This window comes from Crocuta crocuta, unplaced genomic scaffold (assembly GCF_008692635.1).
Source record: "Crocuta crocuta isolate KB4526 unplaced genomic scaffold, BGI_CrCroc_1.0 scaffold343, whole genome shotgun sequence".
In the NCBI taxonomy this organism is placed as follows: domain Eukaryota; kingdom Metazoa; phylum Chordata; class Mammalia; order Carnivora; family Hyaenidae; genus Crocuta; species Crocuta crocuta.
Window position 1 is genome coordinate 2,988,541 of NW_027532679.1, and position 21,919 is coordinate 3,010,459.

The following is a 21,919-nucleotide window of genomic DNA, read 5'->3' on the forward strand; positions in this document are numbered from 1 at the left end:
AGAAAGTGCTTGTGGCTCCAAGCTTATACAATTTCACTCTGATGACTTGAAGAGGCAGATGAATTTGTGCAAATGGGGCAGGGCTTTGTTTAGTCTGTAGATCTCTAGTCAGAGCCAACAGTGATTTAAACAGCTATAAATGAGCAGATATGGGCATTTGTAACTAGGCATGCTTATCTGCAATTGGTTTACTTTTCTCCATAAGAGCTACCCACATTTTCCAGCCCAAATTATCCTGTGGATCTGTATACAATCTAAACTTGACTTGTGATCCCAGCACTGTTGCCCATCCTCAATAGCCATTAAGGAGAAGAAGGAATTGGTGGTACAGGGCTAGCCTGAAGACAGGTATTTAGAAAACACTAAACTATGCTCTATAACATTCAGCTGCCTTACAAAGGGATTTCCCCCAACCAATTTGTCTACAAGAATAAGGTCTGTGATCAAAACCCTGTTTAATCACTACGGTGTTATTTAAATGAGATGAGATGGGGCACCTGGGTGGCTCAGTTGGTTAAGAGTCAGACTTCAGTTTAGGTCACGATCTCATGGTTTGTGAATTCGAGCCCCGTGTTGGGCTCTGGGCTGACAGCTCAGACCCTGGAGCCTTCTTCACATTCTGTCTCTCTCTCTTTCACTTTCCCTCTCTCTCTGTCAAAAATAAATAAACATTTAAAAAATGAGATGGGATAAAATGGGTCAAGCTGACACACACATTTTTCCTTAGTGGTATAAACATCAATTGTGAAAACAACCAAATGTTACTTTAGTTCCAATGTGAGGTTACATGTTTGCTCTATCAAGAAATTCAAGTTTTGCTCTTTAACCACATTGAAATGACACTGCACAGAGTAATAAAAAATATAAAATATGAAAATTTTATTGGGAAGAGGAAATACAACATACAATTAAGTATAAGGTTGATGAAATGTATTACATTAACAACCTTTCCTTAAGGAACAAATACAGACTTATAAAGAAAGAAGCTGGAAGCTTAGAACAGGTTTCCATATACAATTTCCAAGCAGTTTTAAGTAACAGGATCTCAATTTGCATAAATTATACAGATCATTGAGGGAAAAGTGCATTGGTTTGTGGATATTTCTGATCCTCAGTTCAGGTGCCTTGTAGATCTCTACTACCATGATCCCAACTCTGGTGGTCCTGATCCTGTTCTAAATAGGTTCTCTCGATCCACAGTGGACACTTACCATGAGGACACATCATGAGAAGGATTTTTATTGTTCATTGTGAATTTAAAAAATTCCATGTGCTCTTACATGAACTCCATGGTTTTAGAGATGGCTGTTTGAACCAAACCTAGAAGAGTTTTTCCGTTTGGGGTAGTGCTCAAGTCACATGCACACACATGAAAAGAGTTTGAAAATGGCATCAGAATATGTGCACAGCATCTTTATTAATAAGTTTCAAGTCTCAGGTGAGCTAACAGGATCTGTGCTATTCTGGAGACTACTGAATACAAATAAGTATCTGATAAGTATCTGCACGTGGTATGGAAACCACCCTCATTTAACAGTATTCGTTTTGCTTATTTCTATCCCCCAAACAGAAAACATCCAACAAGAACAATTTTATCTATGTTTATTTAATTATAACAAAAGTAAAACAATGCATACCAAATGGAAAAAGAAATCCAAAAAAGATGATGAAAATGTTTAGGAACAGAAATGACTAATTTAGCTGAAGGAATTACCCTAGTGCCATGAAAATATATTTGTAACTTATAATTGATAATTCATGTAAATTAAATTTAGCAACTGAGTCCCAATTCATTACTAAAAGTTATCAAAAATAAATGTTACATAAAAACTGACAATATCCATAAGTCTTACATAAACACCAAACAAAAAATCATACAGGAAAAAAATAAATAAATGTATGCTGAGATAAAATACAAATCACACTTGTCATGCCAGATATATACTCCCTATCCCTTCAAATATAATTGTGAGAATTCAGCATTTTGTACATTCCAAGAAAAAGTTATGATAATATATGTTGATGCAAATTTCAGCCACAAAAATAAACTACTTTGTATTTTAAATATTCTATGGTGAAACATCAGGGCTCCAGTTTCACTAATCAAATCTTTAAGAAGGCATACATTAAGTTTGATTTTCACACCTCATATCATGGCTGAAAACTCTCAGCAAAGCATTCTAGGCTTTTTTTTTCTCACACCAACTGACCCAGAATATATTTTAATAAATGTTTATTTTCTGTGCATATTTGTTTTAAAATTATAAATTCCTGAGCACTTTTTCTTCTTCCTCCTCATCACTGTCAGTGACATTGACTTGCTGGATGCTAGAGGGAGTTGATGTTGGGGCTGTGAAGACATTCTCCAAGGCTCCAATGTCCAGCTGAGGCATGGGATTTAAGTATTCTTCCCCACTGTGGCTATGACTGTTATAGTAAGAGGTCCCATCCACGCTCTCACAACTCCGAGAATCTTCGCTGTGTGTACGTTCATCTGGGTAGTCTCTAAAAGGATAGTCTCTATTTAATGCTGAAAACATAGCCTCGTGTTTTTGGTACCTGTCTTCATAATAACCAAGGCACTCTGGCATTGAACTTGGAAAATTTCCATAGCCAAAGGGAGGCCGACTATAAGGGCACGTGCTGCAGCAGAAAGACAAAAAAGAAATTAGATCATATCTTGCCCACATGTTGCCTTGCATACAGACTAACTGAGCAAATTTAACTGCATCCTTTTTGGGGCCTGGAAAGTTCCCAAGATAGCCTTCCTCAACCACTTCATATACCCATCTGTTCTTTTACTACTATCAAGTCCCAACATAAACGAAATGGCAAAGTAAGTTTGTGATTCACCAGAACTATTATCTATTATCAGCCTCAGGCTTCTTACCCTTGACAGCTTTGATAAAGAAAAGTTGTTTAACTGGGCTTTTCTCTCATGATGCCTAATACCATGTAAGGTTTCGGAAATGCAGACATGTGTTATATTGTGCTGAAAATTGATACTTAGTAGCAGTTTAACAATTGTTCTTACCAGTATTTGAAACAAAACTTATGAGGGGTGATATATAATTGTGTTGCAATCAAGAGCTACTCATCAACTGCATATTTTATAAAACTAGAACAAGTAATCCTAAAATTTGTATGGAACCATAAAGGACCACGAATAGCTAAAGCAATCTTGGGGGGGTGGGGGGAGAAAAGGGCTGAGCTATCACAATTCTCTAGTTTTCAAAACATATGGCACTGGCACAAAAATAGACATATAGATCAATAGAACTGAATAGAGAGTTCAAAAGTAAATCTATAGTTATATGATCAATTAATTTATGACAAAAGAGGCAAGAATATACAATGGGGAAAATACAGTCTTCAATATGGTGCTGGGAAAACTGAATGGCTACGTGTAAAAAGAATGAAACTGAGCCACCTTTGAATACAATACACAAAAATAAACCCCAAATGGATTAAAGACCTAAATGTGAGACCATAAAAATCCTAGGAGAGAACACAGGCAGAAATTTTACTGACATCTTTCCATAACAACATTTTTCTAGATAAGTCTCCTAAGGCAAGGGAAACAAAAGCAAAAATAAACTACTGGGACTACATCAGAATAAAAAGCATTTACATAGCAAAGGCAGCTATCCAGAAAACAAAAAAGTAACCTACTGAATGGGAGGAGGTATTTACAAATGCTATATCTGATAAAGGGTTAATATCCAGAATATATAAAGAACTTCTGTAACTCAACATCAAAAAACAATCTGATTAAAAAATGGGCAGAGGACCTGAACAGACATCTCTCCGAAGAAGATATACAGATGGTCAAGAGACATATGAAAAGATGCTCAACATCACTCGTCATCAAGGAAATAACAAATCAAAACCATGATGAAATATCGTCTCATACCTGATAGAATGGCTAACATCAAAAAAGACAAAAAATAACAAGTGTTGGTGAGGATTTGGAGATAAAGGAATCTCATATGCTGCTGGTAAATTGGAAAACAGTATGAAGGTTACTCAAAAAGTTAAAAATGGAAATACCATATGATCCAATAATTCCACTATGGAGCATTTATCCAAAGAAAATGAAGACATCAATTCAAAAAGATATATGCACCCCCATGTTTATTGCAGTTTTATTTACAACACGCAAGAAATGGAAGCAACCTAAGTGCCCATCAGTAGATAAATAGATAAAATAGTTGTGCTATATATACACACAATGGAGTATTATACAGCCATAAAAAAGTATGAGATACTGGGACGCCTGGGAGGCTCAGTCAGTTAAGCATCCAACGCTTGATTTTGGCTCAGGTTGTGATCTCACAGTTCATGGGATCGAGCTCTGCATCCAGCACTGTGCTTGGGATTCACTTTCTCTCTCTCTCTCTGCTCCTCCCCCCATCTCATAAAATAAATAAACTTAAAAAAAAAAAAGATGAGATCTTGCCATTTGCAACAACATAAATGGACCTAGAGGGTATCATGCTAAGAGAAATAAGTCAGATTGAGAAGGACAAATACCATATGATTTCACTTATAAGTGGAATAAAGAAAATGAACAAAAAGCAGAATCAGACCTATAAATACAGAGAACAAACTGATAATTGCCAGAGGAGAGAGGGGTGGGGTATTGAGCAAAATGAGTGAAGGGGAGTGGGAGATACGGGCTTCTAGTTAAAAAGTAAGTCACAGGAACAAAAGTCACAGGGCTAAGCAACACAGTCAATGATACTGTAACAGCAATGTACAGGAGGCAGATGGTAGCTACACTTGTGATGAACACAGCACAATATATACACTTATCAAATCACTATGCTGTACATCTGAATGATGAATATAACATTGTGTGTCAACTACACACAAAAAAAGTTCCTGGGCAGGGGTGGGGAGCGGTGGGGCTGCACCACTGGAACAGAGGATGACAACTTAACTTTAATTGACAATAAGTAAATAGAAAACACTCACTATCAGATTTAGCATGGATATTAAACTGTGGTTTTAAAGGTCATTTCCAAATAAAAATCTTGCAACGTGAACAATTGAAAAGATTATTTTGCTGTTTTACAAACTGCCTTTTTAAGGCAAATCTAAAAATTCTGCCACTGAAACCCAATTTTCTTTAGGTATTATAAAGGCACAGAACAGGAATCATAGGGAGGAATATACAAAAGTCCAAGCAAGAGTACCCTGGGCTCATGGACTCCATCTAGTGACAGATTACAGAAACATAATAACCACACTCATTGGCAAAACCCATGACAAGTTAGGGGTTTGATTTCATGCTCTCATATATTTTTTTTAAAAAAAGGTCAACTTTGGTTTCTTCCATTAAAAAATAAAACTACAATCAACATATTAGACTATCATTTCAAACTCTGAAAATATGTGGTATTTTCAATGGTTTGATATCTCACCCCCAAATCTCCAAGTGCTACAAACCTTGCCCATGTTAACCATCACAAGTATGAGGCTAAGTTTCCAAAATGTTTCAGGTTTCCTTTCCTATTGCCACATCTTCATTCAAGCATTTTCAATATAATACATATGTCCTGAACATGTTATACTTTTAGCAAGTATGATTTTGCTCCTGTAGCTCTTCCACCTGCACGTCTCTCCATCCAATGAATTACACAGATACTTCCCCTTCCACAAAGCCTTCACTTCAGCAGGAAACAATCACCCACTATTTTTTTTTCAGGACTCAATGTAGGCAAGATATTATGCAAGCCTTAGTGGAAAACTTAATTTAAAAATGATCTAGGGGCACCTGGGTAGCTCAGTGAAGCATCTGACTCGGATTCAGCTCAGGTCATGATCTCATGGTTCATCTCTCTCCCTCTTACTCTGCCCCTCCCCTGCTCACATGCATATGCTCTCTCCCATGCGCTTTCTCTCATGTGCATGCTCTTTTTCTCTCTCTCAAATAAATAAACATTTAAAAATAAATAAAAAATAAAAATGATCTAGAATCTAGGTATATACTAGACATGTCCTCAAGTCTGTAAGGCAAACTGCAAATACCAGATGGCTATACTGGTGTGGTAAAAACACATTACATCCACAAAATAGGTTAGTTAATGCAAGAGTAATCCTAGAAGGTTGCATGGATGAAAATGAATAACTTTAGGAGCACTGAAGTGTAATGGGAAAAGCATCAATTAGAATTATCAGAATGATAATATTAGCCAACATGCAATAAGCATTTACCACATTTTCTAGGCATCTGCTAAGGTTTATGTGTTATCTCAGTTACTCGTTAGAATAACCGTATGAGACATATCCTCTACCTCCACTCTACAGATGAGGAAACAGAACCTGGAAGAGACTGAGTAATGTGCTCAAAGTCAGTAACTAGTAAGTAGTGAAACAGAATCAGGCAAGATAACTCTAGAACTTGGTCTCCTAACTAGCATGCTACACTACCTAGGTACTAGTTCTAGTTGTGCCACTTATAAACCTGGTAACCTTAAAGAAACCTAAATTTTTCTGAGTATTGGGCTCCTTATATTTAAAAGATAATATTACCTGTTCTGCCAACTTAAGAGGTCTGTCATGAGGAACTTGTGAGAGGAGATCTATATGAGTACTTTAGAAACTAGAAACACTTTTAATGTATTATTATTTACTCTTAAAATAAGTTGTTACTTGTAGCAATGCATTCATAAATATACACATACATATATGTTTTGCTTTTATTTTCAAAAAGAAAGAATGCAAAGATAGAGCAAAATCTAATTGAAATGGTGGTATGGAGGGGCGTCTAGGTGGCTCAGTTGGTTAAGCACCTGACTTTAGCTCAGGTCATGATCTCACTGTAGGTTCAAGTCCCATGTCAGGCTCTGTGCTGACAGCTCGGAGCCTGGATCCTGCTTCAGATTCTGTCTCCCTCTCTCTCTGCCCCTCCCCCACTCTGTCTCTGTCTCTGTCTCCATCTCTGTCTCTCTCTCAAAAATAAATAAACATTAAAACATTTTTTTAAATAAAAGAAATGGTGGCGTGTAGGAGGCAAGATGGAAGAGGGGAAGAGACAGGCAGAGAAGCCAGACTTTTCAGAATGTATTTTGTATTATGGTTTTGGCTTTGAAACCACATAACAACTTTCTATAATTTTATAACAAATGTAATATTTTAAAAAGTAATGCCCTATCGCTTCCCGGCCTTTTGGCTAAGATCAAGTGTAAAAGGTAATGCCCTAAAAATTAAAAGCAAATGAATATAAATTAACCCAAGTATATATCAAGTTGTAGTTGCTTTAACTACACAGAGAAAAATTATTTCAAGATAATTTAAATCTGATATTTTTATTATATCTTCCTGGTAATATATACCCTAAAGAGAAAAGAATGACAAATATTAAACTGCATTTGGTAATTTTATTGTTTTTGATACTGCTGCTTTGAAACTCTTTATGTAACTGTTTTGAAGCTATTCTCTCTCCTCCCAACTCCCACAAACATATTAGAAAAAAAATGTTTAGTAGAACAAAGCAAATATACTATTATCACCAGGAAACAAGATTTTTTAGGGAGAAAAGATTTTTTAGTACATAAAATCAAAGAACTTCACTTAAAATTACAATATTTAATTTATTTTAGAAATATCAATATATATTCATGCATTATTTCTCATATAAAAATACATATTTTCGCATATTTTCCACTGAATAGCCCTAAACACTTGGTTAGTTCAGTAGCAGTAAGCATCCCTATTGCCCAAATTGTGATTTCAGGAGGAGAAACTTGGATTTCTGAGTAAAATGGCTGACTCCAGGTCTGGTATGTACAAAGCGTACAAGAAAAACCTAGGGCATACTGTGCCAGAGAACAAAAAAGCTATCAAAGATTAAGGACACAGAACCCAACGTATAGCCAACTGGACAAATAAAAGGATAATTTGAGCATCAAAAGATATAATAATGACTGCAATGTATCAAAAGATACCAAATATATAAAAAGCTACTTGTTCATGATGGTATTCCTAAAACAAAACAAGACTCGGTAATACGGGGTCGGGGGGAGGGGAAAATCAAGAATTTATCCTGCCCTTCCTGTATTTCAGAGTAAACAAGTAGTTGCTGATGGCACGTTTTTCTTCAAAAAAGGATTCTAGTTAATGGATGAAGAAATACTGACTCAGAAAAATCACCATTTTGCAGTCCCATGGGTCTAGGCAATAATCACCATAGCTACTAAAATCATTGCAATGGTAATTCTCAACTTTAGCTGACCATTACAATCACCTGGAGAAACTATTTTTTTTTTTTTTTGAGAAAGATGGGAGGGGGGGTGGAGGGAGGGGCAGAGAGAGAGGAGGACCGAAGATTTGAAGCAGGCTCTGTGCTGACAGCAGAGAGCCCAATGCAGGACTCAAACTCATGAACCTGTGAGATCATGACCTGAGCCCTAAGTTGGACGCTTAACCAACTGAGCCAGCCAGGTGCCCCAACCTGGAGAAACTTTTAAAGAATATTGCTGCCCAAGTCCTACCCCAACAAAGATTCTAATTTATTTGGTCTGAACTCTTCAAGTGATGCTACTGTACAGCCAAGAATTGAGAAGTACTATTAAGGTGATAATATCTGAACCCACAGAACATTCTTAATATCACTACTAGAGAAAAACAGACTTTGTGTACCTTATTATGTGATACAGTACAAAGTACACAGCACCACCTATGAGGTTTCTTTGCCAGAGACAGAGAGAGAGAGAGAGAGAAGAAAAATAAAGGGGGGGGCGGGGAGTAAAAGAAAAAATATTTGAACCTGAATTTAATCAAGTTGCAAGATCTATCATTTTATAGAAAAAAAAAATGGGTGAAAGGGAAACATATAATCAATATCCAAGGATGTAAAATGCAAAATCTAGGATGAGTATAAATACATGGCATTAAAAAATAAGAGGTTATTTGTAGCAACATGGATAGAACTGGAAGGTGTTATGCTGAGCGAAATAAGTCAGACAGAGAAGGACAGATACCATATGTTTGCACATACAGGTGGATAAGAAGGAAGCTAACGAAGGACCATGAGGGAGGAGAAGGGGAAAAATAGTTGGGGAGAGGGAGGGAGGCAAACCATGAGAGACTCTTGAATGCTGAGAACAAACTGAGGGCTGATGGGGATGGGGGGGACAGGAAGGGGGGTGATGGGCATGGAGAAGGGCACTTGTTGGGATGAGCACTGGGTGTTATATGTAAACCAACTAGACAATAAACTAGTAAAAAAAAAAAAGAATTTACACCCCCCGCAAAATAAGAGGTTAGAGTACGATTTTAGCAAAGAAGAGGCTTAAGAAACATAATCATAGCCAATGTGTACATCTTCCTTGGATCCAATTGTGAATGGAGGAGAATTCAACAGGTCAGTTGTTGGATAATAAGGAATTATTAATGCTTCAGGTATAAAAATGGTTCACCATTTTTTTTCAAGTCCTTAACCAGTAAATATACATACTGATGTATTTGCAGATAAAATTATATGACATCTGTAATTCACTTGAAAATAATTAAAGCACTTCCCCCCAAAAGGTAGAAGAAATAAACATCTAATGAATAGCTAAAACTGTTGATAATTGTTGAGTGATGGATACATGGAGATTCATTATGCTATTCTGCTTTGCATATAAAAATTTCTGTAACAAGATGGTAACTAAGGCAAAAATATAATGCTATTCATTGCTTCTTTTTCTCATCCATATGCATTTAAGATTCCTCCATGTGTTTTCATGGCTTGATAGTTCATTTCTTTTTAACACTGAATAATATTCCACTATTTATATATATCACAGTTTATCTACTTGCCTACTGAAGGACATCTTGATTGTTTCTGTTTTGGCAATTATGAATAAAATGGGTATAAACATCTGTGTGCAGGTTTTTGTGCGAACACACGTTTTCAATATTCTTGGTAAAGACCAAGGAGTGTGATTACTGGATCACATGGTAAGAGTATTTTTGGTTTTATAAGGAATTGCCAAACTGTCTTCCAAAGTGATTATACATTATGCATTCCCATTAGCAATTAATTAAATTGTCCGTTGTTCTACATCCTCACCAGTATTTGGTGTTGTCAGTATTATGGAATTGGTCAATTTGGATAGGTTTATAGTGGTGTCTCATTTAAATTTGTAATTGCCAGCAATCAAAACAATGAAATACAGTAATCAAAAACAATGAAAACTTGCCATCTGCAACAACATGGATGGAATTAGAGTGTATTATGCTAAGTGGAAATAAGTCAACCAGAGAAAGACAAATATCATATGCTTTCACTCATATGTGGAATTTAAGAAACAAAACAGATGAACATACAGAAAGGGAAGGAAAAATAAGATAAAAACAGAGACGGAGGCAAACCGTAAGAGACTCTTAAATACAGAGACTAAAATGAGGGTTGCTGGTGAGGTGCTGGGTGGGGGGATGGGCTAAATGGGCAATGGGCATTGAGGAGGACACTTGTTGGGATGAGCACTGGGTGTTATATGTAAGTGATGAACCATGAAATTCTATTCCTGAAATCAATATTATAAAATATGTTAACTTGGATTTAAATAAAAATAAAAAAAGTTAAAAGGAGGAAGGACCAAAACTTTCAAATAAAACATAATGAGGTTGATCCTAAAAAAATAAATAAATATAAACTTGTAATTCCCTAAATATATATAATGTGAAACATCTTTTCATGTGCTTAACTGCTGCCTATATTATGTTCTTTGGTGAGGCATCTGTTCACAGGTCTTCTGTCCATTTTTAATGAGGTTATTTTCTTTTTGTTGAGTTTTAAGAATTCAATGTTTTGTATATTTTGTATACCAGTCTTTTATCAGATATATCTTTTGCAAGTATTTTCTCCTGGTCAGTGACTTGTCTTTTCATTCTTTTGATACCACATTGTTTGATACAGTAGCTTTGTAACAAGTTTGAAGTCAGTCCTCTAACTTTGTTCTCCTTTCTCAAGACTGTCTTAAAACTATTCTGGGTCACTTAAAATTTCTTACAAATTTTAGGATCAGCTTTTCTATTTCTGGAAAAAAAAAAAAAGGCCATTGGGATTTTGAGAGGAACTGTATTGATTCTATAAATCACTTTGGGAAATACTGTCATCTTAACAATAGTAAGTCTTCAAATGCATGTACATAAATACCTTTGCATTCATTTAGATCTTTAATTAAATAATAATGATTTGTAGGATGTAGTCTGACCACATTCTTGGTCAGACTTATTCCTACATATTTTATTTTTTGATGCTATTGTAAATGCAATTCTTTTCTTAATTTCCTTTTCGGATTGCTCATAACTAGTGTACAGAAACTTTAGGCTATTTTTGTATATTGATCTTAATTCAACTTTGCTGAATTATTCATTGGCTCCAACAAATTTTTGCGGATTCTTTGCGATATTCTAAGTATAGGATTTTCCATTTATACAATAATGTGCAAATAGAGGTAATTTTATTTCTTTTATTTTGGATGTCTTTTTTTTTTCTCTCGCTTAATTTCTCTGATTAGAGCTTCTAGTACAATGTTGAATAGCAATTGTGAAAGCAGATATCCTTTTCTGGTTCCCCATCTTAGGGGAAAAGTTTTTGGTTCTTCATCAATGAAGATAATATTAACTGTGGGTTTTGATCAATGCCCAAGCGTTGTTTAGGTGCCTGGGTGGCTCAGTTGGTGTCCATCTTCAGCCAGGTCATGGTCTCATGGTTCATGAGCTCAGATCCCTGCGTCAGGCTCTGTGCTGACAGCTCAGAGCCTGGAGCCTGCTTCAGATTCTGTCTCCTTCTCTCTCCCCCTCCCCCACTCATGCTCTGTTTCTCTCTCTCTCTCAAAAAATGAATAAACATTTAAAAAAAATTTTAAGTGCCCTTTTTTCACACTGAGGAAGTTCTATTCCTAGTTTGCCCATAAGTTTTGAAATCAGGAATTGCTTTTTATAATAAAAAGGTGTTGGATTTTATCAAATGTTTTTCCTGCATTAATTGAGGTGGTTTTGTTCCTTTATTCTATTTATGAAATGTATTACACTGATTAATTTTCAGATGTTGAACCATACTTATATTCCTGGGGTAAATCCCACTTGGTCTTGATATATAATCTTTTTCATATGCTGCTGGGTTCTGTTTGCTAGTATTTTATTGAATATATTTTACATCTATATGCTTAAGATATATTGGACCGTAATTTTCTTTCCCATGACATCTTTGTCTGGCTTTGGTAGCAGGGTAATGCTGGCTCTAGAAGTGTTCCCTCATATTTTTTTGAAGAGTTTGAGGATTGGTGTTAATTCCTCTTTAAACATTTGGTAGAATTCACCAATGAAATTAGCCCAGGGCTTTTCTTTGCTGGGAGGTTTTGAATATGATTCAATCTCTTAATATAGGTCTGTTCAGATTTACTATTTCTTCTTGAGTCAGTTTTGATAATTCATGTATTTGTCCATTTTATCTAGGTTATCTGACTGGTAGGAATAGAATTATTCACTGTATTCTCATATAGTCATTTTTATTTCTGCAAAGTTGGTAGCAATGTACCCAATTTCACATCTGATTTTAGTAATTTATGTCTTCTCTGTTTTTGCTTAGTCGGTCTAGCTAAAATTTCAGCAATTTTATTGATCTTTTCAAAAAGCTTTTATTAATTTCTTTTCTCTTTTTATTAATTTCATTGAGCTCTTTGTTTTTCTATTCTTTACTTACCTCTAATCTTTATTATTTCTTTCCTTCTGTAAGCTTAGGTTTTGTTTGCTCTTCTTTTTCTAGTTCCTTAAGGTATAAAGTTTTGCTGTGGACTTGAGATCTTACTTTTTAAATGTAGGTCATTGCAGCTATAATTTCTGTCAGTACTGCTTTCACTAAGTTTTGAGATGCTGTGTTTTCATTTTCACTCATCTCAAAGTATTTTATAATTTCCCTTGTGATGTCTTATTTGACCCATTGGTTGTTTAGAGTTCAATTTCCATATATTTAAAATTTTTCTGGTTTTCTTTCTGTTATTACCAGTTTCATTCTATGATGGCTGGAGAAGAAACTTTGTAAAATATTTAAACTTTAAAAAAATTTTTGAGACTTGCTTTGTGATCCAACATGTGGTTTATCCTACATAATGTATCATGTGCAATTGTGAAGCATCTATATTCTGTTGTTGGCTGAAGCATTATATATGCCTATTATATCTAGTTGATTTATAGTATTGTTCTATTTCCTTGTAATCTTCTTTCATTTTGGAAGAATTATCTTTTTTTAAAGTTTATATTCTTTTTGTTTTTGAGTGAGAGTGAGTGAGCTGGTGGGGGAGGGGCAGAGAGAGGGAGAAAGAGGATCCGCAGCAGGCTCTGTGCTGACAGAGAGGCTGATGCAGGGCTTGAATTCATGAACCATGAGATCATGACCTGAGTCAAAGTCAAATGCTTAACAGACTGTGTCATCAAGGCGTCCCAGAGGAATGATCTTCTGTTCATTATTTCAAGTATACACAGCTACCATCATACTCAATGGTGAAAAGCTGAAAGGTTTTCTCTAAGATCAAGAATAAGAGAAGGATGCCCATAGTTGCCATTTTTATTCAACATAGTATTATTGGAAGTTCAAGCTGGAAAAGACATCCAGGCAAGAAAAAGAAAAGGCATCCAAACTGGAAAGGAAGAGGGGTGTCTGGGTGGCTCAGTTGGTTAAGCATCCGACTTCGGCTCAGGTCATGATCTCACAGTCTGTGGGTTCGAGCCCCACGTCGGGCTCTGTGCTGACAGCTCAGAGGCTGGAGCCTGCTTCAGATTCTGTGTCTCCCTCTCTCTGCCCCTCCCCCGCTTGCTCTCTGTCTCTCAAAATAAAGACATAGAAAAAAATTTTAAAAAAAAGAAACAAACTGGAAAGGAAGAAGTACAACTGCCTCTGTTTGCAGTGACATGATATTATACATAGAAAACCCTAACAATTCCAACAAAAAAAATGTTAGAACTAATCAACAAATTAGGTAAAGTTCTATGATACAAAATCTATACACAAAAATCATTTGCATTTCTATATACTAAAAATAAACTATTATAAAAAGGAATTAAGAAGACATCTCTTTTATAACTGCTTCAAAAAGAATAAAATGCCTAAAGATAAACTGAATAAAAAAGATAGTAGACTTGTACACTGAAAAATATAAGACATTGGTGAAAGAAATTGTAGAAAACACAAATGGAAAGATATTCTGTGCTCATGAATCAAAAGAAATAATATTGTTAAAATGTCTATACTGCCCAAAGCAATCTACAGATTCAATGCAATCCCTATCAAAATTCCAATGGCATTTTTTACAGAAATAGAACAATCTTAAAATTTGTACGGAACCACAAAAGACCCCAAACAGTCAAAGCAATCTTGAGAAAGAACAAAGCTAGAGACATTACACTCCCTGATTTCAAACTATATTATAAGCTATAATAATCAAAACAATATAGCATTACATAAAAGCAGACACACAGATCAATGGAAAAGAAAATAGAGACCAGAAGTAAACCCACACATATATGGTCAGTTAATTTACAGAAGAGTCAAGAATATATAATGCGGAAAGGATACTTTCTTCAATAACTGGTGTTAAGAAAACTGAACAGCCACATGGAAAGAATGAAACCCCTATCTTAAAATTAAAAAAAAATTTTTTTAATTTATTTCAGATAGAGAGAGAGAGAGACAGAATGTGAGCAGGGGAGGGTCAGAGAGAGAGGGAGATACAGAATCTGAAACAGGGTCAAGGCTCTGAGCTGGCTGTCAGCACAGAGCCTGATGTGGGGCTCGAACCCATGAACCGCGAGATCCTGACCTGAAGTCAGACACTTAACCTACTGAGCCACCCAGGTGTCCCTGAAACCCCTCTCTTAAACCATATGTACAAATCAACCCAAAATAAATTAAAGACTTGAACATAAGTCCCCAGATCATAAAATTCTAGAAGAACACATAGGCAGTTAGCTCCTTGACATCAGTCTTACTGATGATTTTTTGGGTCTTACACCAAAAACAAAGGCAATAAAAGCAAAAATAAACAAGCGGGACCACATCAAAATAAAAAGCTTCTTCACAACAGAGGAAACCATCAACAAAATGTAACAGTAATCTACCAAATGGGAGAAAATATATGCAACTCATATATAGGATAAGAAATTAATATCCAAAATATATAACAAACTCATACAACTCAATAGCAACAATAACAATCCAATTAAAAAATGGGCACAAGGGGTGCCTGGGTGGCTTAGTTGGTTAAGTGTCCAACTCTTGATTTTGGCTCAGGTCATCATTGCATGGTTCATGAGATTAAGTCCTGCTGTCAGTGTGGAGCCTACTTAGGATTCTCTCTCTCCTCTTTCTCTATCCCTCCTCCTGCTTTCTCTCTCTCCCTCTCTCTCTCTCTCAATAAATAAATAAATACACCTAAAAAAAAGGGGAAAAATAGGCATAGGATCTGAATAGACATTTTTTCCCAAGAAGACATACAGATGGCCAAGAGGTACAGGATAAGGTGCTCAGCATCACTAATTATCAGGGAAACGCACATAAAAACCACAATGAGACATCACCTCACACCTGTTAAAATGGTTTTATCAAAAGACAAGAAATAACAAGGGTTGGTATGGATGTAGGGAAAAGGGAGTCCTTCTTGTGTACAGTTGGTGGGAAAGTAAACTGATCTAGCCACTGTGAGAAATAGCATGAACATTCCTCAAAAAAATTAAAAATAGAACTACCATGTTTCAGCAATTCCACTTCAGGGTATTAATTTGAAAGAAATGAAAACACTGTTTTGAAAAGATAACTGCATCCCCAAGTTCATTGCAGTGGAAGCTCCATACACACAATGGAATATTATTCGGCTGCAGAAAAAGGAAGAAATCCTGTGACAATATGAATGAAGCCTGAGGACTTTATTCTAAGTGAGATAAGTCAGAGAAAGACAAATATGGTATGGTCTCACTTATGCGTGGAATCTAAAAAAAAAAAAAAAAAAAGGAATCCCTAGATACAGAGAACAGACTGGGGGCTGCCAGTGATGGCAGGGCAGGAGGTAGGAAATGGGCAAAAATGGGTGAAGGTGGTTAACAGTTACAAACTTCCAGTTGTTATAAATCAGTCCTGAAAACATAATACATAGCATAGTGACAGTAAATAATACTACCATATTATATATTTGAAAGTTGCTGAGAGAATAAATCTTAAAGTTCTTATCATAAGCAAAAAAAAGTATGCTGTATACCTGAAACTAATATAAGGTTATCAATCAATTATATCTCAAAAATAAAGTATTTAAGTCTTCAACCATTATTGTAAATTTATCTATTTCTCCCTTTAATTCTGCCAGTTTTGGCTTCATATATTTTGGGGATGTGTTTTTTCATATGTATATGATTATAATTACTGTATCTTTTTAATGTATTGATTTTTTTTGTTTTTTTCTAATGTTTTATTTATTTCTGAGAGAGAGAGAGAGAGACAGAGTGATCAGGGGAGGGTCAGAGAGAGAGGGAGATACAGAATCTGAAACAGGCTCCAGGCTATGAGCTAGCTGTCAGCACAGAGCCCGACACGGGGCTCGAACCCACAAACCGCGAGATCATGACCTGAGCCGAAGTCAGACACTTAACTGACTGAGCCACTCAGGCGCCCCAGTGTATTGATTCTTTTATCAGGATATAATATCCTTTTTTGTCTATTGTAACAATTTTTGACAGAAAATCTATTTTGTCTAATATTATTATAGCCACCCCAGCTCTCTTTGGTTACTATTAGTATGGAATATCTTCTTTTATTTTTTCACTTTCAATCTCTTTGTGTCTTTGGATCTGAAGTGAATCTTTTGTAAACAGGATATATTCTGATCCTATTTTTAATCCATTCTGCCAATTTCTGCCTTTTAATTAGAGAGTTTAATCTACTTACATTTAAAGTGATTGCTGATCAGGAAGGACTTACTCTAACATTTTGCCATTTGCTTTCTATATGTCATTCTTTTGTTATTGTTTCTCATCTTATCCATTGAGGTCTTCTTTTGTGTTTAGTGGGTTATTTTTCTAGTACTATTTTGTTTCTCTCATTTCCTTTTTGTATATTTTGATTTTTTTTAATTTTTAAAATTTATTTATTTTGAGGGGCGCCTGGGTGGCTCAGTCAGTTAAGCATCTGACTTCGGCTCAGGTCATGATCTCACAGTTCATGGGTTTGAGTCCCACATCGGGCTCTGTGCTGACAGCTAGCTCAGAGCCTGGAGCCTAATTTGGATTCTGTATCTCCCTCTCTCTCTGCCCCTCCCCTGCTCACGCGCGCTCTCTCTCTCTCTGTCTCTCAGAAATAAATTTTAAAAAACGTTAACAAATTTTTTAAAAATTCATTTATTTTGAGAGAGACAGAGACAGTGTGAATAGGGGACAGGCAGAGAGGAAGGACAAGAGAGAACCCCAAGTAGGCTCCATACTGCTAACACAGAGCCTGACTCAGGGTTCAAACTCATGAAGTCACAAGATACAACCTGAGCCCAGACCAAGAGTTGGACACTGAACTAACTGAGCCACCCAAGCACCCCTCCTTTTTGTATATTTTTAAGGTTATTTCCTTAACTGATTTCCTTGTGGATTACAATTAAAATCCTAAATTGATAATAATCTGTTTAAGTTGATATTTACCTTTATTGGCATATGAAAACTCTATATAAAACATCACTCCCACTTTATATTGTTGTCATAAATTACATACTTACATATTTTGTATCCATTAACATAGATTTATAATAGTTTTATGCATTTGCCTTTTAAATAATATAGAAAAAAAAGAGAAGTTACTAACCAAAAATACAATACTGGCGTTTGTACCTACTTATGTGGTAACCTTTACCATGGTTCTTTATTTCTTTGTTTGGCTTTGAGTTACTGTCTAGTGTCTTTTCATTTCAGTCTGAAGTTCTCCCTTTAGCATTTCTTGTAGGACATGTCTACTAGTTATGAACTTCCTCAACTTTTATCTCTGAAGGTTTTTATTTCTCCTTAATTTTTAAAGGATATTTTGTCAATTATAGAATTCTTAGTTGGTGGGTTTTTTCTTTCAGCACTATGTATACCACTGCCTTCTGGCCTCCATGGTTTCTGATGAGAAATTGGCTCTTAACCTTATTGGGAATCTCCTATATGAGATAAGTCAGTTTCTTCTTATTGCTCTCAAGATTGCCTCTTTATTTTTGGCATTTAACAGTTTGATTATAATGAATTTCAGTGTGGATCTCTTTGAATTTATCTTATTTAATATTCATTGAACTTCTTGGATTCACATTTTTCTTCAAATTTGGATCATTTGGGGCCATTATTTCTTTAAATATTCTTTCTGCCCTTTCTTTTCTCACCTCTTCTCCTGGAATTCCCATGATGATTATGTTAATATACCTGATGGTGTCTCCCGGGTTTTTTAGATTCTTCACTATTTTTTCTTTCTGTTTCTCAGATTGGATGATTCCACTTACCTATCTTCAGATCCAGTAATTCTTCTGCCTGCTCAAATCTGCTGTTGAAACTCCATAATGAAATTTTCAGTTATTATAATTTTAAGTTCCAGGATTTCCCTTTGGTTCCTTTTTATAATTTCTGTATCTTTATTGATGTTCTCTATTTGGTGATACTCTGTTCTCCTGGTTTCATTTAGGTCTCTGCCCACAGTTTCCTTTAGCTCCTTTAGCTCAAGACAGTTGATTTAAAGTCTTTGTTTAGTAAATCCAATGTCTAGGCTTCCTAAGGAATAGTTTCTGTTATTTTTTTCTTATAAATACCACACCATCTTGTTTCTTTGCATGCTCAATACATTTTTGTTAAAAACTGGACATTTTGAGTATTATCATGTAGTAATTCTAAAAACCAGATATCCCTCCCTCCCAGGGTATGATATTGTTGCTTCTTTGGGGTTGTACTTGTGTGCTTCATTGGTGACTTTTCTAAACTATTTTTGCTTAGATTTCATTCTATGCCATGTTTGATTACTGAGTTTGTTCCATTAGCTGTGTGATCAGCTAGTGATTTGGCAGAGATTTCTTTAAACATGTAGAACCAAAACAAAGCAAAGCAAAAAATACCCTCCCAGTCTCTGCAGATTGGTTCTAAGTTGGGGTACTCCTTCAGTGCTTAACCAGGCTGTTTACAATTTTTTCTTAGACTTGATTTCCTACTTATACAGAGCCTAAATATCAGTCAGGGGTGAAAGCTTACTGTCTTCTCAGGTGTTTGCTGAATATGTGTCTAGCCCAGGACAGGTGCGTGGCATTCTGGGTTCCCAGCATAAGGCTTCTCAAAGCCCTTATTCCCCCATGTACTGCCTTTCCCAGTCTATTCTAGGCTTTTCAGTCTGTATGCTTCTTGGCACATATGTTGTCCTGTACTCCAGGAAGCTGTGGATAGTATATGCCTTTAAATATTTTCCACAAACGCCACTTGAAAGACCATTCAAACCCTGAGAGTACTATGAGGTTAGCAAAACAAAGGTAAGCCCTTGAACCAATTCTTCAGGAAACCACCAAACAGGTCAAAATGTACAATCATAATGCTTTGAGAAAAAAGGTCCATATTACTTCCTCTAATAGCAGAAAGTCATATGGGCCACCATCCCCTTGACCATCCTAAACTACAAAATGGGGGATGATTGTGACAAACTGGGCTAAGGACTTGAAAGCAAGTAATCCCATTATGAATTGAAGCAATATAATATATATCTGAAAAGTTCTTTGAGCTATTGGAATAGCTAAGTGGGGAGTAATTTTACTTTTCTAAATAAGTAACAATAAAAGACTGGTGTTAGATATGTAACATTCCAATCTCAATAAAAACTATCTCTATTTATACACTTAACAGCAATTAAAAAGTAGAAGTTATACCCTATTGGAATGTTTGCAAGGGAGCTAAATACTATGGCTCCAAAAGGAAAAGTTACAAACTTGTTTTCCCTAGATACTTGCCTATAAAAATCACTTCCTAGGGGAGTCTGGTTGGCTCAATCATCTGTGTCTGACTTTGGCTCAGGTCACCATCTTGTGGCTCATGGGTTCAAGCCCTGTATTGGGCTCTGTGCTGACAGCTCAGAGCCTGGAGCCTGCTTTGAATTCTGTGTCTCCCTCTCTCTCTGCCCCTTCCCTGCTCACACTCTCTCTCTCTCTCTCTCTCTCAAAACTAAATAAGCATTAAAAAAAATTCATAATAAAGAAAATAAAATAAAATAACTTCTTTTACTGATAATTTAAATGGGAAAATTTTTGGTTTTTTAAAAAGACCACAGTGTAACTTTGGACAAGTCATTTAACCTCACAGACTAAACACTCTCCTCTATATCATTGCTACTCAAAATGTAGTCTACAAACCAAAAGAACTGGCATCTCTTAGGAGCTTTTAAGAAATGTAGAATATCAGGCCTACTATACCTTTAGACTGCTCTACCCTAGACCTACTGACTCAGAATCTGCATTTTAGCAAGACCACATGTGACTGACATACATAGAAAAGTTTGAGAAGCACAGCTCTACACAATAAGGTATGTTTGGGGGAGGGTAACTAAATGATCACAAGGACCCTTATAACTGATTTTTCTGAAAAATCAGATCTGATAACATTGGAGCCTGTATGTATTATCTTACGGCAACAGTCAGCTAAAGCTGAGTAGCAGCTACCCGATTAGATGGAGCATGATGTCTCTTTGGCTCCCCTAGTCTTGATCTAGCCTCCTTCATATATTTATATTGACTGCTTGTCCCCTACTCAGCCTCTAGGCTAAATCAGATTCCAACCAGAATTGAGGAAGTCCCTTTTTTCACTAAAAATTTGTTTGCTGTATGTATCTTTAGGTGAAAGAAAAAAATGTTCATTTACCTTGATGGGAAGTAGTGAGGTCCAGGTAGGAAATAAGGGTGATGAAAAGAGAATCGTGGTGGTGTCCCAAACACTGTGGCTGGATGGCCAAGGGGAGGAGCCTGGTAGACATGTGAGTGTGGGATAGGAGGAGCCTGGGGGATCGGGGCACTTCTGGGACAAGTGGAAACGCTGGGATACTCCTTAGGAGGTTGAATAGTTGAGGTTGCAAATCTGGTATGGGCAGTACTTGCGCTAGTTGGAATCCTGTTGGCGTTCTCCAGAGAGACAGGAGTGGGTCTCTTCACAGAGCAACTGGCTCCAGAATGTAGCCGATGAGTGTCTGTTTGGGAGGGCCCAGCAAAGCGCTGGGGTGGGAGTGCCGGTCGGAGGGGGAGACTTGGAGTCTGGACAGCTACCTGGGCAGTACTGGAGACGCTGGGCTGGAAAAGTGAGATGGGGCTTGGGCGCTGGACTGTAGGTGTGGGCAGCTGAATGGCAGGAGTGGTGTCACCTTTAGAAATAAAAACAGCATAGGTCTTGTATTAACTGAATTGCTCTATGTCTTTCTTTTTTCAGAATTTAATAAATTGTACCAGAAGCCTTCACTAACCACCTTACCTAATAACATCACCACATCAAAACACTCTATTTCCTTTATAGTATTTTGAAAAAATCAAAGTCATTTTGTTTATCTATTTTACATTTTTCTGTCTCTTTTTGCCACCTAGATTCTAAGTGCCATGAGAGAACAGATCTTTTGTTTTGTTCACTACTGTATTCCCAGGGCTCAAAATTCTGTCTGGCACAGAATAGGCCCTCAACAAATATTTTTGAATGGATAAATAAATGAATAAAATTATTGAGTTATTGAGTGAAAGACAAATATACACAGATGTTAATATGTATATATAAATCTTTCTTTAAAAAATAATATGAAACTAATAATATGGTTACTTTTAAGGAACAATCATCTGGGAAAAGGGACAGGGCAGTGGGACAGAAAAAAAAAGCAGACTTTCATTTTATATCTATCAGTACCATTTGAATTTTCTATTGT

The 21,919-nt window shown here is 36.1% G+C and overlaps 1 protein-coding gene across 1 annotated transcript in view; it reads right to left on the reverse strand.

Annotated features, from left to right (window-relative positions):
- Window positions 1-2,218: 2,218 nt before the first annotated feature.
- Window positions 2,219-21,919, reverse strand: part of SOX30 (SRY-box transcription factor 30) — a 30,411-nt gene continuing 10,710 nt past the window's right edge. Inside the window, exons 5-6 of the mRNA XM_077780735.1 lie at window positions 20,881-21,373; window positions 2,219-2,643 (exon numbers count right to left, since the gene is read on the reverse strand). Coding sequence (XP_077636861.1) covers window positions 2,262-2,643; window positions 20,881-21,373 — 875 coding nt within the window. The 3' untranslated portion in view covers window positions 2,219-2,261. The remainder of the gene's footprint in view (window positions 2,644-20,880; window positions 21,374-21,919) is intronic.